Raw genomic sequence first — 13586 nt, 5'->3', positions numbered from 1 at the left:
TATTTTTTAAATTAATTTATTCCTTTAGGAAGATTCACATTGGAAAGACAGGAGAATTATCAGTTGCCTAATGCACATCATTAATGGAAAGTAGGTATTTGAAGAGTATTAGTAATTAAGTCCATGAACTCCTTCCTCAGATTTTTCATCCTGACCCTGTGTGCCCCGCCCAACGGATGACAGCTGGTCCACAGCGGGACTCCCCAGGAAGAATCCACTCTGACTGTGTGCTCTGCTATCCAGAAGCAGTGAGCCAGGCCTCTGAAACACTGCTTTTCTGCATCAAAGACCTCCTTGTCTATTGTAGAAAAATGTTGCAACCTTGCCAGGAGCCGTGGCAGAAGTATCTTCAAGCTGACCACAAAGCATGAGGCCAGCTCTACTCTCAAGACATCAGTCCTTCTGCATCCCCCTCACCAAGTCACACATACTGCAGTCACAGAAAGGACTCTGACACAGATCAAGTCCAGAGGCAGAGCCTGGGGTCTAATCCCATGGCTACCCCTGTGAAACTGAAAATCACAAGATGGGATGGCAAGGAACCCCTAACATACAGGGCACTTTCAGAGGCATGGCAGGGATGGGCCGTACAATCTGTCTGGGAGGAAGGGAGCTGCTGTGACACCACAGATCTGATGGGGTAAAAGAGATGGTCACAGGATCTGCAGACATCAATGTGAGATAATGTAGAACATCTGGAACATAAGTGCACATTATTATGCAAGTGAAACTTAAAATGGCATTCTTAATCCTGTTTGTCCAGTCATAATGGACCTATGATCACATTCAGGCATCACATCTCAGCTGGACAGCCAGTCACCAGCTTCGTGAAGCCCAAATGCGTTGCTGTAAAAGGGCTCTACCCACGTAAGCAAACGTCTTCCCTCACCCTGCTAAGTCCAGGAAGCAATAAAACGAAAACTACCAAAGAGAAAAGACAGGTCAGTTACTGTACTTAGCTCCAGCTATATAACAGAAGTAGACCCTGGCATCAACTTCAAGAAAAAAATAAAAAATAGTTTAAATATTCTCATTTCAAAATGTTGATGTTCTGCTTTCCTAAGGCACAGTTAAGAGGCCCCAGAGAAAAACTGGTAACGCTGAGGGGTGTGCCCTGGAAACGACGTGTCTGTCGCCGTGCAGCAGTGACGGGAGGTGTCACTCCAAGGCAGCCAGCTGCTCAATGGCACAGCGGACTTTCTTTGCAGTTTCTTCAAATTCTTTCTGCTTATTGTTGGTTTCTTTTGCCTGGAAATAAAGAATACACACGTGAAACTGAAGCTCTAGGCATGCTTGGATAGGGATGCCCAGCTATATGGGGTAAATATTCTCATTCACTTCAAAGGCCTCTTTTTTTTTTTTTTTTGGCTACACCATGCAACCAGGGATCTTGGTTCCCCAACAGGGATCAAATCCTGGCTCCCAGGCCTAACCATCAGACTGCCAGGGAATTCCCCTCAAATGCCTCTTCTCATCTGAGCTGCCTCACAATAATTATAACAGAAGACACTGATCGATAGCTTCGCTTGTACTGTACCATTCTACCTGCTCCACACACGCTAGCTTACTTACCGCTCCATGTCCCATGAGGTAGATGCCACCTTTATCTCCATTATACAGAAGAGGAAGCCGAGGTCCAGAGTACCATTCAGCTCAGGGTTACCCGCTAGTCTGTGGCAGAGCCCTACTCTTCCCCACTACCCTACACTGCTTCTGAAGCTTCCACAGAAAAGTCCACAGCTCTCCTCTCCTCCCTGGCAAGCATCAGCTTTCTCCTAAAACAGAAAATCTGCCACCTGAAGTTGCTCTTTGAATCTGGCTTCCAATCTTTCATTCTGCCAAGCGCTCTCTCCACAGGGACAAATGACAATCACGTCAGCAAATCCAGAAAGCTCTTTCCCAAATTCATTCTACTTGATTTCTCTGCCATATTAAAAAACAAACAATAGGTTTTTATTGGGTTAAATAAGAAAAACAACAGAGGTAACTTTTTTCAAAGGAGGGTGGTGGATGCAGCAGCAGGAGCACAGAGCACACGGTGTGCTACCGGGTCAGACCCCAAGCCCCAGCTCTTCCTTGGCCGCACACCAGCCAGCACCCACGTGGCTGCCTGACCAGTCAGTGGTCCTTCAAACTGACCGGCAGCATCTCAATTAAATATAGGGTCTCATTAATTCAGAGCATCACGACAGACAACACTCGTTCCTTGTTTTCAGTATTTGTAAACTGCAACATGTAATTATCTCACCTGGATAAATGTCTGTCTTAAAACTGTGCACTGCAATCCCATTGCTAATTTAGTAAATGGTTTAAAACATCAGCTCCCAACCTTATTTCCTATCAGAGAACAGACAAGGTCTGCATGCCAGCCCACCTATCAGAGAACAGACAAGGTCTGCATGCCAGCCCACCTCCAGGAGCGATGTACTCTAGATGGTTCATCCTGGAGCTCTAGCAGGAAGCAGATGGGCCTCTGGTTACACTCATTCCCTGCACTTGGCTCTGACCCCAAACCTTACTGTCCACATCCACTCACAAGCATATGCCCATAAGGAAACAAGAGGATCTGAATTTTTGTATCAGGGATATATTATTTGCAACAAACCTCACAACTGGGTGTCACTAGAGCAGCCCTATCCAACAGAATTTTTTGCAATGATGAAAATGTTCAATTGTCTGCACAGTTCAATAAAGTAATCACTGGCCATATGTAGCTACTGAGCAGATAAAATGCCACTAGTGAAACTGAATTTTATTTGATTTTCTTTTTATTGGCTGCACCACAAGACTAGCAGGACCTTAGTTCCCTGCCCAGATATCAAATCTGTGCCCCTTGCAGTAGAAGTGCAGAGTCCTAACCACTGGACCAATAGGGAATTTCCCCAAATACACACATTTAAAATGATCTGGAAGGAAATACACCAGTTAATGGTGGTTTCCATCGGCATGGGGGTGAAGCTTTTGGTTCTTCCTTACAAAAGCTTTATATTTTATACTGATAGTTTATTACTTTATAATTAATCAAGGTAATAAAAACAAATGCATAGACTTTAAAGTATTTTGATTTCAGGTGAACAAAAAAGCAGTTGCAAAACAGAAGCAAACCATTTTCTTCCAATCTCCCCACTTTTCTCCTGGGTGTTTACACCTGGTTCTGATCTGGTTCTGCCCCCACTGCTGACACCAAGATAAGGGAGGCCCAGCATCTCCTGGGTCTCCTCCTCCAGTCCTCCTAAGCCACCTTCCTCAATAGGTTAACTACCTTCTTCCATCAGATTACAGGATCACAAGCACTCAATTTTCTAGGACTGGACTGTGACAACTGTAGTGTCTGTCTTCCTATTTGTTTCAACTACCAAAACATCTTTGTCTTTCTCAGAGATGCACAATCTGGCTGCAATCTCACTGTACTCTCCTTAACATTCCTCCCATGCGCACAGACATGGCTTTCCAACAACTGTTCTCAAAGTACACAAGCTGGTCTTTCTTTCACTTTGAACAGGGCTGGCAAAATATGCCCTGTGGGACACATCCAATCAGCCCATGGCCTGTTCTTAACCCAGTGCTAAGAATGCTTTATGTTTTTAAATATTTGTGGGGAAAAAACGAACAAAGAATAATTTCTAGGGCTTCCTTGGCAGTCTAGTGGTTAAGAATCCACCCTGCAAGGGACACCAGTTCGCTTCCTGGTCCCGAAGACCCCACATGCTGAGGAGTAACTAAGCCCATGGGCCACAATGACCCGACCTAGAGCCTGGCTCCACAAGCCCCTGCAGCGAGAGGCCCCTGCACCACAACCACAGAGTAGCCTTCACCTCCTGTGGCTGGGAAGAGCCCGAGTGCAGCAACAAGGCTCACCACGGCCACAAAGTAAAATGAGTAAGTAAATATTTTTTTAAAAAAGGAATATCTAACAGAAACTCTGTGGCCCATGATGGCTAAACACTTAACATCTGTGGCACTTCAAAGAAAATGAACTGACCCCTAACCTCAAAGGCCCTCTCTAGCCCTCCTCCTAATTCCAACACAGCAGTTCCCAAAACCTTCACTGAATACATAGCTTTACTGACCACTGACTTCTCGCTTCTTGAAAAACTTTTCGATTTTGTCCTTAGCATTTAAAAAGTACCATATTAGACAGAATTATGTATATTGATCTCTAAAAAAGAACATGATTTTCAAGTTGAAAAGGATCTCAGAAACCATGGGGGTCTATCCTCCATTTTATAGGCAGGAAACTATGATCAAGACTGGTCTAAATTCACAAAGTCTGTGAGTGGCAGAGGCAAGTGTTATGTCTGGACTCCCTGCCCAGGGCTTTGCTAAAAAGCAATTAAATACCTGAATATTTATTCTTCGTAAAGCTACCAGATTTAGCACATAAAGAGAGAGGATGCTCAGTTAAATGTGAACATCTTATAAACAAGTAATTTTTTAGTAAACACCCACATAAAATGTGAGATATATTAAAAAATTATTCCTTGTGTACCTGAAATTCAGACTTAACTGGGAGTCCTGGTTTTCTCTGGCAACCTTACTTCTCTACAGCCCAGGCTGTTTGGGAGCTGCTTCTTTAACTCATGGTTTCACTCTCCCAATAACCTAGTTTACCTGTGCAAGAGTCAAAGTTTGCCTGCAAAGATCCCTTCAAGGTCCAGTAGGACTGGCACTGTTTTCTCCCAATACACATAACGCCCCTTCCTGACACACTCTCTACTCTGTGTCTCCAAACCCTCTGTTCTCACCTCTGCTAACACATGAACACACTCTGTATAAAGGAGCTGCCATCTGAGTTGTCACTGAAGGCAGGAATGCCAGCCTAGTCCTCACATGTCCCACCACCAGAGGTAACCACACACTGAGGGCACCTCTACTCAGGGCATGCATTTTTTTCTGATTGTACAACCCCAAGGTGACAGTCTAGGTCATATGCTTTTCTGTCCTTTTATATCTCACACACATATCTGAGGGGTTTAGAAAGTGCTGAGGAAAAGCATCTATGCAGTGTTTGTGAGGGACCAGGAGTTCAGTACTAAAGATGCTGAACAGGATTTGCTCTTGGTTCTTATTTCCAGTGATACATACGATTTTGTTCTTGGTTCTTTCTTTATCCAGTTTCAAAAATTCACTGAGGGTTAATTCTTCAAACTGCTTCTTGACAGAAAGGAAAGCACAACCAGATGAATGCTTTTTATGTTCTTCTCTAGAAAAAACAATACACGAGCATGTCAACAGAGACAGTGAAGTAAAGGGAGAAGAGTTCATTACCACCAGTCTCCCTCCCCACCTCAGAGACACACGCTGCTCTGCTTCAGGAGCAGAGTATGAATTCTGAAGTGGATGGAACCAGTGCCCAGACCCACATTCCCACATACCTCATCTCAGCATCTTCTTGGTCTGTGGACACCCCCCATTCCCCTCCTATGGCTGTTATATTCTATCTGGAGTCCTTTAGCAAGCAGTAGGAAAAGCATTACAGGGTGTAAATCTAAAGGTACCACATGTTAAAGCCCTTAAAAATCATCCAGGAACCGTTTGCAGTTATCTCATTTTATTGGACTTATTACATAATCTATTGGTTCAGAGAAAGGGCACTACTGGCCTGGTTTCTCCAGGGAATTCTTGTGCCTATACTACCATTCTCTCCAGTGGGAATTATCCCTGCATAGCAGACTGCACTAGAACCAGAACAGTCTGGGGACTTCCTGGTGGTCCAGTGGTTAGGACTCTGCACTTTCATTGCTGAGGGCCCAGGTTCAATTCCTCATTAGGGAACTTAAGATCCCACAAGCTACTTGATGAAGCCAAAAAGAACAAACAACCACAACAACAACCCAGAACAATCTGGAAGAAACACACAGCCACACAAATTCCAAGAGGACAGCCAATAGTAACTATATAATTTGAAAACATTACAGCACTTGGAAATCCACTCCCAAGAATACAACCAGTATTTCTCCACTGATCCCTGGTATGATCACCATGCCATCCCAGTCAATACCGGGTCACAAGAGCAAACACGTTACTAAAAAAACAGTAATACTCTTCCTGCCAAGACGACAAACAACTCCAGAGATTCTCTAGGGCAAAAAAATTCAAGTTGTGGAAGCTACTGATTCTGATGGGGGAAAAAAATGGGAGGGGAAAAATGGGGTATTACATTACAGAAGACAGCTGCTGTCTGTATGAATATGTGCACACACGCAGGCACACACACATAAACTAGACGCAAAGAACAAAATCCAAAACAACAGAGTGTACACTTTAAGGTGTGGTTTTTCTGCTGTATGAATGATAGTCCAGATAATAAAGCTTCAGATTTAAAAACTCTAAAACAGGAAAGGCACCTGGACAGCTCTAGGTCACAGCAGGATCTGCTCCAGCATTCTAACTTAAAAGGTATCAAGAACCCACAGGAAAATGCCTTTCTTTAACATCCACACAGAAGGATATTCCGCCAAATCGGGTTGGATTAGGTTGAAAGCATAACCAAAGTGCCAGCAGCAGACTCATCCATGACAATAACTGTTTAGGGCACAAAGGAGGTTGGAAAGCTGACGCTCTTTCACTAATCCTTCAAAATTCATGGTTTGTTGTTTTTTTTTTTTTTTGGAGGAGCCCAACACAAAACAAAAGGTCCCATGGAACTGAGGCACCCACGAAGCCCAGTGAGGCCGGCCTGCGGGACTTACATAGGGTCGTCATCTGGTTCCCAGCCTTCCAACTCCTTGAAGCAGAAGAAACACTGAGCCAAGTCGGGCTCGTTCTCAGTGGGACAGTGGATGAAGCCTGCCGCGGCCATCTGCAAGGGAGAACTCAGCTCAGGCCCCAGCGCGGAGGGAGCCCACAGAGGGCCCGGAGCCCGCGGGAGAGGTCGTCCCGGGCCTGGAAGCCCACAGCAGGGTTGGGACCCGAGGGAGAGGTCGCCCCGGGCCCGGAAGTCCACAGAAAGGCCGGAGCCCGAGGGAGAGGTCACTCACAGCCTAGAAGCCCACAGAAGGATTGGAGTCCGACGGAAACGTCGCCCCGGGCCCAAAAGCCACGGAAGGGTTGGAGTCCGCGGGACCTGTCGCCTCAGGACGGGGGCGGGACTCTTGGGGCGGGGAGGACCTGGGGAGGTCTTACCCGCTCCGGGGTGCAGGCGCAGCCCTCTAAGAAAGGCCAGTTCTTAAACGTGGAGACGCGGTGGTCCTTGAGGTAGAGCTGCCAGGCCGGAGGCAAAGACTGGGCACCCATCCCGCCGCCGCCGAGCGGTGCCGCGATTCAAATCCAGCGGTTGACGGCCTCCGCGAGGCATGTCGGGAACGCGCCTCCCGCTGCCTTCTGGGAAGTGGGAAGCTGTGTGGCGCGGGGCATGCTGGGAGTCGTAGTCCTCTCGCGGCGTGACTCCGCAGCTGCTCATGCGCCACCGAGCGAACCACGCCCCGCACTTACTACTTGCTAAGAGTAGTGGGAATAGAAGCTGGGGATGTGCTGAAGCCTCCGTGATAGTTTCAGGGAGTGGCCCCTGCGAGCACGAATGGATTAAGCTCTTTCAGCCTGCAAACTCTATTGGTTTTGTGGGTACCCCATTCCTGAAACCATTAGTGCTAGCTTCCCCAGGCGTTGTACTGGCCAGATTGGAATATGTGCTGAGGCCCGTCCATCTAGAAGGCATGCATCATCCGGGGAAAAGGTGACAGTCACATAGATGAAGTCTACAGCTTAACCTCCACCCTTGCTGGAGTGAGCTGTTCACTCTTTTATCAAGTCTTTTATCGAATCTTTTCATTGACTTCTTGGAGATCCAGAAATTGATCCTTGTCACTTTGTTCTTCCCTTTCCACCAGAATTCCTCAGGAGTTAGATATCTCTTCTAAGTCCTGAGGACAGTTCTTCTCTCTTCAAGAAAATCAGAGATACCAAAGGAACATTTCATGCAAAGATGAGCTCGATAAAGGACAGAAATGGTATGGACCTAACAGAAGCAGAAGATATGAAGAAGAGGTGGCAAGAATACACAGAAGAACTGTACAAAAAAGATCTTCACGACCCAGATAATCACGATGGTGTGGTCACTGACCTAGAGCCAGACATCATGGAATGTGAAGTCAAGTGGGCCTTAGAAAGCATCACTACGAACAAAGCTAGTGGAGGTGATGGAATTCCAGTTGAACTATTCCAAATCCTGAAAGATGATGCTGTGAAAGTGCTGCACTCAATATGCCAGCAAATTTGGAAAACTCAGCAGTGGCCACAGGACTGGAAAAGGTCAGTTTTCATTCCAATCCCAAAGAAAGGCAATGCCAAAGAATGCTCAAACTACCGCACAATTGCACTCATCTCACACGCTAGTAAAGTAATGCTCAGAATTCTCCAAGCCAGGCTTCAGCAATATGTGAACCGTGAACTTCCTGATGTTCAAGCTGGTTTTAGAAAAGGCAGAGGAACCAGAGATCAAATTGCCAACATCCGCTGGATCATAGAAAAAGCAAGAGAGTTGCAGAAAGACATCTATTTCTGCTTTATTGACTATGCCAAAGCCTTTGACTGTGTGGATCACAATAAACTGTGGAAAATTCTTCAAGAGATGGGAATAGCAGACCACCTGATCTGCCTCTTGACAAATTTGTATGCAGGTCAGGAAGCAACAGTTAGAACTGGACATGGAACAACAGACTGCTTTCAAATAGGAAAAGGAGTTCGTCAAGGCTGTATACTGTCACCCTGTTTATTTAACTTATATGCAGAGTACATCATGAGAAATGCTGGACTGGAAGAAACACAAGCTGGAATCAAGATTGCCGGGAGAAATATCAATAACCTCAGATATACAGATGACACCACCCTTATGGCAGAAAGTGAAGAGGAACTCAAAAGCCTCTTGATGAAAGTGAAAGTGGAAAGTGAACAAGTTGGCTTAAAGCTCAACATTCAGAAAACGAAGATCATGGCATCCGGTCCCACCACTTCATGGGAAATAGATGGGAAAACAGTGGAAACAGTGTCAGACTTTATTTTTCTGGGCTCCAAAATCACTACAGATGGTGATTACAGCCATGAAATTAAAAGACGCTTACTCCTTGGAAGGAAGGTTATGACCAACCTAGATAGCGTATTCAAAAGCAGAGACATTACTTTGCCAACAAAGGTTCGTCTAGTCAAGGCTATGGTTTTTCCTGTGGTCATGTATGGATGTGAGAGTTGGACTGTGAAGAAGGCTGAGCACTGAAGAATTGATGCTTTTGAACTGTGGTGTTGGAGAAGACTCTTGAGAGTCCCTTGAACTGCAAGGAGATCCAACCAGTCCATTCTGAAGAAGATCAGCCCTGGGATTTCTTTGGAAGGAATGATGCTGAAGCTGAAACTCCAGTACTTTGGCCACCGCGTGTGAAGAGTTGACTCATTGGAAAAGACTCTGATGCTGGGAGGGATTGGGGGCAGGAGGAGAAGGGGATGACAGAGGATGAGATGGCTGGATGGCATCACTGACTCGATGGATGTGAGTCTGGGTGAACTCCGGGAGTTGGTGATGGACAGGGAGGCCTGGCGTGCTGCGATTCATGGGGTCGCAAAGAGTCGGACACGACTGAGCGACTAATTTGATCTGATCTCTGTGTATTCTTGCCATCTCTTCTTAATATCTTCTGCTTCTGTTAGGTCCATACCATCTCTGTCCTTTATCAAGCCCATCTTTGCATGAAATGTTCCTTTGGTATCTGATTTTCTTGAAGAGATCTCTAGTCTTTCCCATTCTGTTGTTTTTCTCTATTTCTTTGCATTGATCGCTGAAGAAGGCTTTCTTATCTCTTCTTGCTAGTCTTTGGAACTCTGCATTCAGGTGTTTATATCTTTCCTTTTCTCCTTTGCTTTTCGCTTCTCTTCTTTTCACAGCTATTTGTAAGGCCTCCCTAGACAGCCATTTTGCTTTTTTGCATTTCTTTTCCATGGGGATGGTCTTGATCCCTATCTCCTGTACAATGTCTCGAACCTCATTCCATAGTTCATCAGGCACTCCATCTATCAGATCTATGCCCTTAAATCTATTTCTCACTTGGGCCTAGAGGAGCTGTCCCACGTTGAAGGTCAGGAAGGGCGGTGATGAGGATATACCCCTCGTCCAAGGTAAGGAGCAATGGCTGCGCTTTGCTGGAGCAGCCGTGAAGAGATACCCCACGCCCAAGGTAAGAGAAACCCAAGTAGGTGTTGCAAGAGGGTATCAGAGGGCAAACAAACTGAAACCATACTCACAGAAAACTAGTCAATCTAATCACACTAGGACCACAGCCTTGTCTAACTCAATGAAACTAAGCCATGCCCTTAGGGCAACCCAAGATGGGCGGGTCATGGTGGAGAGATCTGACAGAATGTGGTCCACTGGAGATGGGAATGGCAAACCACTTCAGTATTCTTGCCTTGAGAACCCCATGAACAGTAAACAGAGGTGAAGCCTTGTGTTAAAAGAAATAATGCCCACTGCCCTCCCTCCAGGAGACCTGGTGTCCTCTCAGAGAGGTGGGAGGGGATAGGAATGTGATTCAAGGAAGTGAACAGCCCAGGACAGTACGCCTGCATAATAGAAATGATCGCCCAGGGAGCAGGCATCTGCCTGTAGGCTCAACCAGATTGGGTTCAGAGAAGGCCTGTGTAGCTGGTACCCAGCCTCAGGCAGAGGCCCCAGCCTTCCAACTCTCTGAACATCCTCTTTTGAGAGGTTTTTATGGAGGTTTCACAAGCTTGGTTGATTGAATCATTTGCCTTTGGTGACTGAGTCACCAGTTCCTCTCCACTTCTGAAGATTTGGAAGGTGGGGCTGAAACCTCCTGGCGTCTAAAGGTTTGGTCTTTCTGGCCACTGTCTAGTGGCCTGCCAAGAACTGCTCATTACAAGAGACTCTCCTATCACTTGAGAGATTCCAAAGGTTTTTTAGGAGCTGTGTGCCAAGAATCAGGCACAAAGACCAAACATCTATTTATCACAGAGGCAAATTTTCTATGTAAACTCTCTGGATTTTTAAATAGTTGGCAACAAATCCTGGTGGACACTGTGATGATCCAACAAAGCAATTTTGAGATTGTAAATCATCAGTGCTAGATATTACCTTATGGCCATCTAGTCTCACCAAACCTTTTGTGAACATGTTTTTCCTCTGTTGTAAGAGTGACACATCAATGCTGTAAAAGCAAAAACCATGCAATTGTTGCAGCCACGCGTTCTGGGAAACAAACTCCCTCAGAAGGACAATGCAGATAGTGGAGTGCAGGTTACTGCACCGGCAGGCCCAAGGCAGAGTCTCCTCTTAGCCAAGGACCCTGACCAGTTTTTGTGAAAACCTTATATACCCTGAGTGTACTTGCTCAAACCCACCTCCCCAAATTCCTTGAAACTAGTCTGGACAAGGTAAAGAGAGATACGATCAAAGTTAACCCATGATTCATGTGCCACAAGACTAGATAAACAGTGGATATTTATCAATAGGCCTGTGATCATATCCCGATAAACATAATGGGATTTACCACTTTGTTCTGTTACAGAGATAATTAGCATATTCTTTTAGGCAATGGAGAATCCAAGTCCTGAGGCTCTTTTATTGGGGGGTCTGGTTTTCCATTGGTATGCCATTTCTATAGACACCGGGCACAAAGTTCAGAGTCCATTGGGAGGGTGACCATGCGTGTAGCCTAATGTTCGCAGCCTGGCCTAAGATGGAGTCCAGCTCTGTCTGTTTCCTCCTTCACAATAGGAAGTCTTTCTCTCCCCCAAGACCTCTAGCAGAAGGAAACTTTTCAGCAGTTTCTACATGTACTTCTAGGGGTGGTGTGTGTGTGTGTGTACCAGTTGGTGTCCTGTCTTTTCAGGTAACAGCACATCTCAGCTTTATCAGCACCCAGAGATTGCAACTATCTAACGTTTTGTAGAATCTGCGTGGTGTATATTAGATGGTCTACTGATCTACTCTAATTCCAACCAGCCAGTTTCCCATTGGGTAGCTCCAGTTTTGTTGTTGTTGCTATTATGAATTGTATTGATACTGCCGCCAACAGACACACACACATCCAAATATGCCTGGAGCATAAACATCAGCAAGCAAGATTTCCGGCAGTGTGTATGTGCCTTCAGCATTTTTCATTACAGCCAACTTGCCCTCTCAGTCATCAGAGTGTGACACGGTTTGCTTTGCAATCTTGTCTGCCTTTTTCATCCTGCCTATTTTAATCAGAGTTCTACCAATATTGATGGCATCTGTTTAAAAATATATATCTTACAGAGAATTCCCTGGCAGTTCAGTGGTTAAGACTTGGCACTTTCACTGTAAAGAGCACAGGTTTAGTCTGTTTGAGAAACTAAAATCCCACAAACTGCGTGGTGTAGCCAAAAAATATATACAATTTTAAAAATAAATAAAAATATACATCTTCTGGACAAACACCATCAAGTCAATGTATTTCTGTGATTCATTTTCTATTTAGCACCAACATGTTCCAACTATTTTCCATTTAAAATTTTATTTTACTGAAAACTTCAGCTGCTTAGTCTTTTCTATAAGGTTTTTTAAAAAAATTATTACTTGTATTTTTATCACAATAAGAGTAACATATATAACATGAATAAGATGTAAATAGCAAAGTTGCTGTATGTGATAACATTGCATATACAGAGAAATCTCAACATTTTGGGTTTTGGTTACTTTTCATTTCTATGCCTACTGAAAGAGGTATAATTAAGTAGAAGAATTCAGAATATCTGCATTTTTTCCCTCTATCATTCTATTATATATATATATATATATATACACATGGGATTGCAAAGAGTCAGACACGACTGAGCGACTGATCTGATCTGATCTGATATATACACACACACAATTATATATGGTAAAATATACATAGTATAAAATTTAGTTTTAGCCATTTTTTTAAATTGAAGTATAACTGACCTACAACTGTATGCTTGTTCCAGCTGTACAACATATTGATTTAATGTTCTAACTCATTACAAAACAATCGCCACCATTTCAACCATTTTTAAGCGTACAGCTCAGTGGCATTAAGTACATTCACTTTGCCATGCAACCATCACCACCATCCACCCCCAGAACATTTTCTTTCATCTTCCCCAACTGAAACTTTATTAACAATTTCTGTAGGATTTTGTAACAAAATTTTAAATTCATGGATTAGCTTTTGGCTGTATCAAATTTTATTAAAACCAGGTTCTACCATTTTGAGCCTTTGACCTCCTATGTCTGGGGTCCATTTTTTAACATCTGAATTTTTTTAAATATTTATTTTGCTTATGTATTTGGTTGTGCCAGGTCTTAGCTGTGGCGTGTAGATCTTTTAGTTCTGTCTTGTAGGATCTAGTTCCCTGACCAGGGATCGAACCTGGGCCCCCTGAACTGGGAGTGTGGAGTCTTAGACTCTGGACCGCCAGGGAAATTCCACTTTTTGGTGACTTTTATTTATATCATTTTAAAGTTGCAATAATAGTACAAGGAATAATCATGTACCCTTTACTCAGATATTGTTTACATTTTGCAGATGTGTATTATCATTCTCATTCTCTTCCTTTCTCTCTCTAACACACACACACATAACACACTCATA

General features: G+C 44.4%; 1 protein-coding gene across 2 annotated transcripts; it reads right to left on the bottom strand.

The window, feature by feature from the left end:
* Positions 1-7271, bottom strand: BIRC5 (baculoviral IAP repeat containing 5). 2 transcript variants are annotated; one of them, XM_086356400.1, is made up of 4 exons: positions 7126-7271; positions 6693-6802; positions 5086-5203; positions 1-1248 (listed from the first exon to the last, which is right to left on the bottom strand). In XM_086356400.1, the coding sequence occupies exons 1-4, from the start codon at positions 7234-7236 to the stop codon at positions 1159-1161; spliced, it is 429 nt and encodes a 142-aa protein (XP_086212526.1). In that variant the 5' UTR covers positions 7237-7271; the 3' UTR covers positions 1-1158. The 2 variants fall into 2 exon arrangements, with proteins under 2 accessions (XP_086212526.1, XP_086212527.1); XM_086356401.1 differs by lacking the exon at positions 5086-5203.
* Between the last annotated feature and the right edge of the window lie 6315 nt (positions 7272-13586).

Source organism: Bos grunniens, chromosome 19 (genome assembly GCF_055505025.1).
Source record: "Bos grunniens cultivar Pamir isolate PY7600 chromosome 19, Bosgru_T2T1.0, whole genome shotgun sequence".
NCBI lineage: Eukaryota > Metazoa > Chordata > Mammalia > Artiodactyla > Bovidae > Bos > Bos grunniens.
This window is presented reverse-complemented; position numbering and strand designations above follow the sequence as displayed.

Excerpts from the sequence above, each read along its gene's own strand:
- BIRC5 (XM_086356400.1), bottom strand. The coding sequence starts at position 7,236 with ATGGGTGCCCAGTCTTTGCCTCCGGCCTGGCAGCTCTACCTCAAGGAC. Across the intron at positions 5,204-6,692 it reads GAACCAGATGACGACCCTAT|AGAAGAACATAAAAAGCATT; the intron begins GTAAGTCCCGCA and ends TGTTTTTTCTAG. Across the intron at positions 1,249-5,085 it reads AAAGAACCAAGAACAAAATC|GCAAAAGAAACCAACAATAA; the intron begins GTATGTATCACT and ends CTTTATTTCCAG.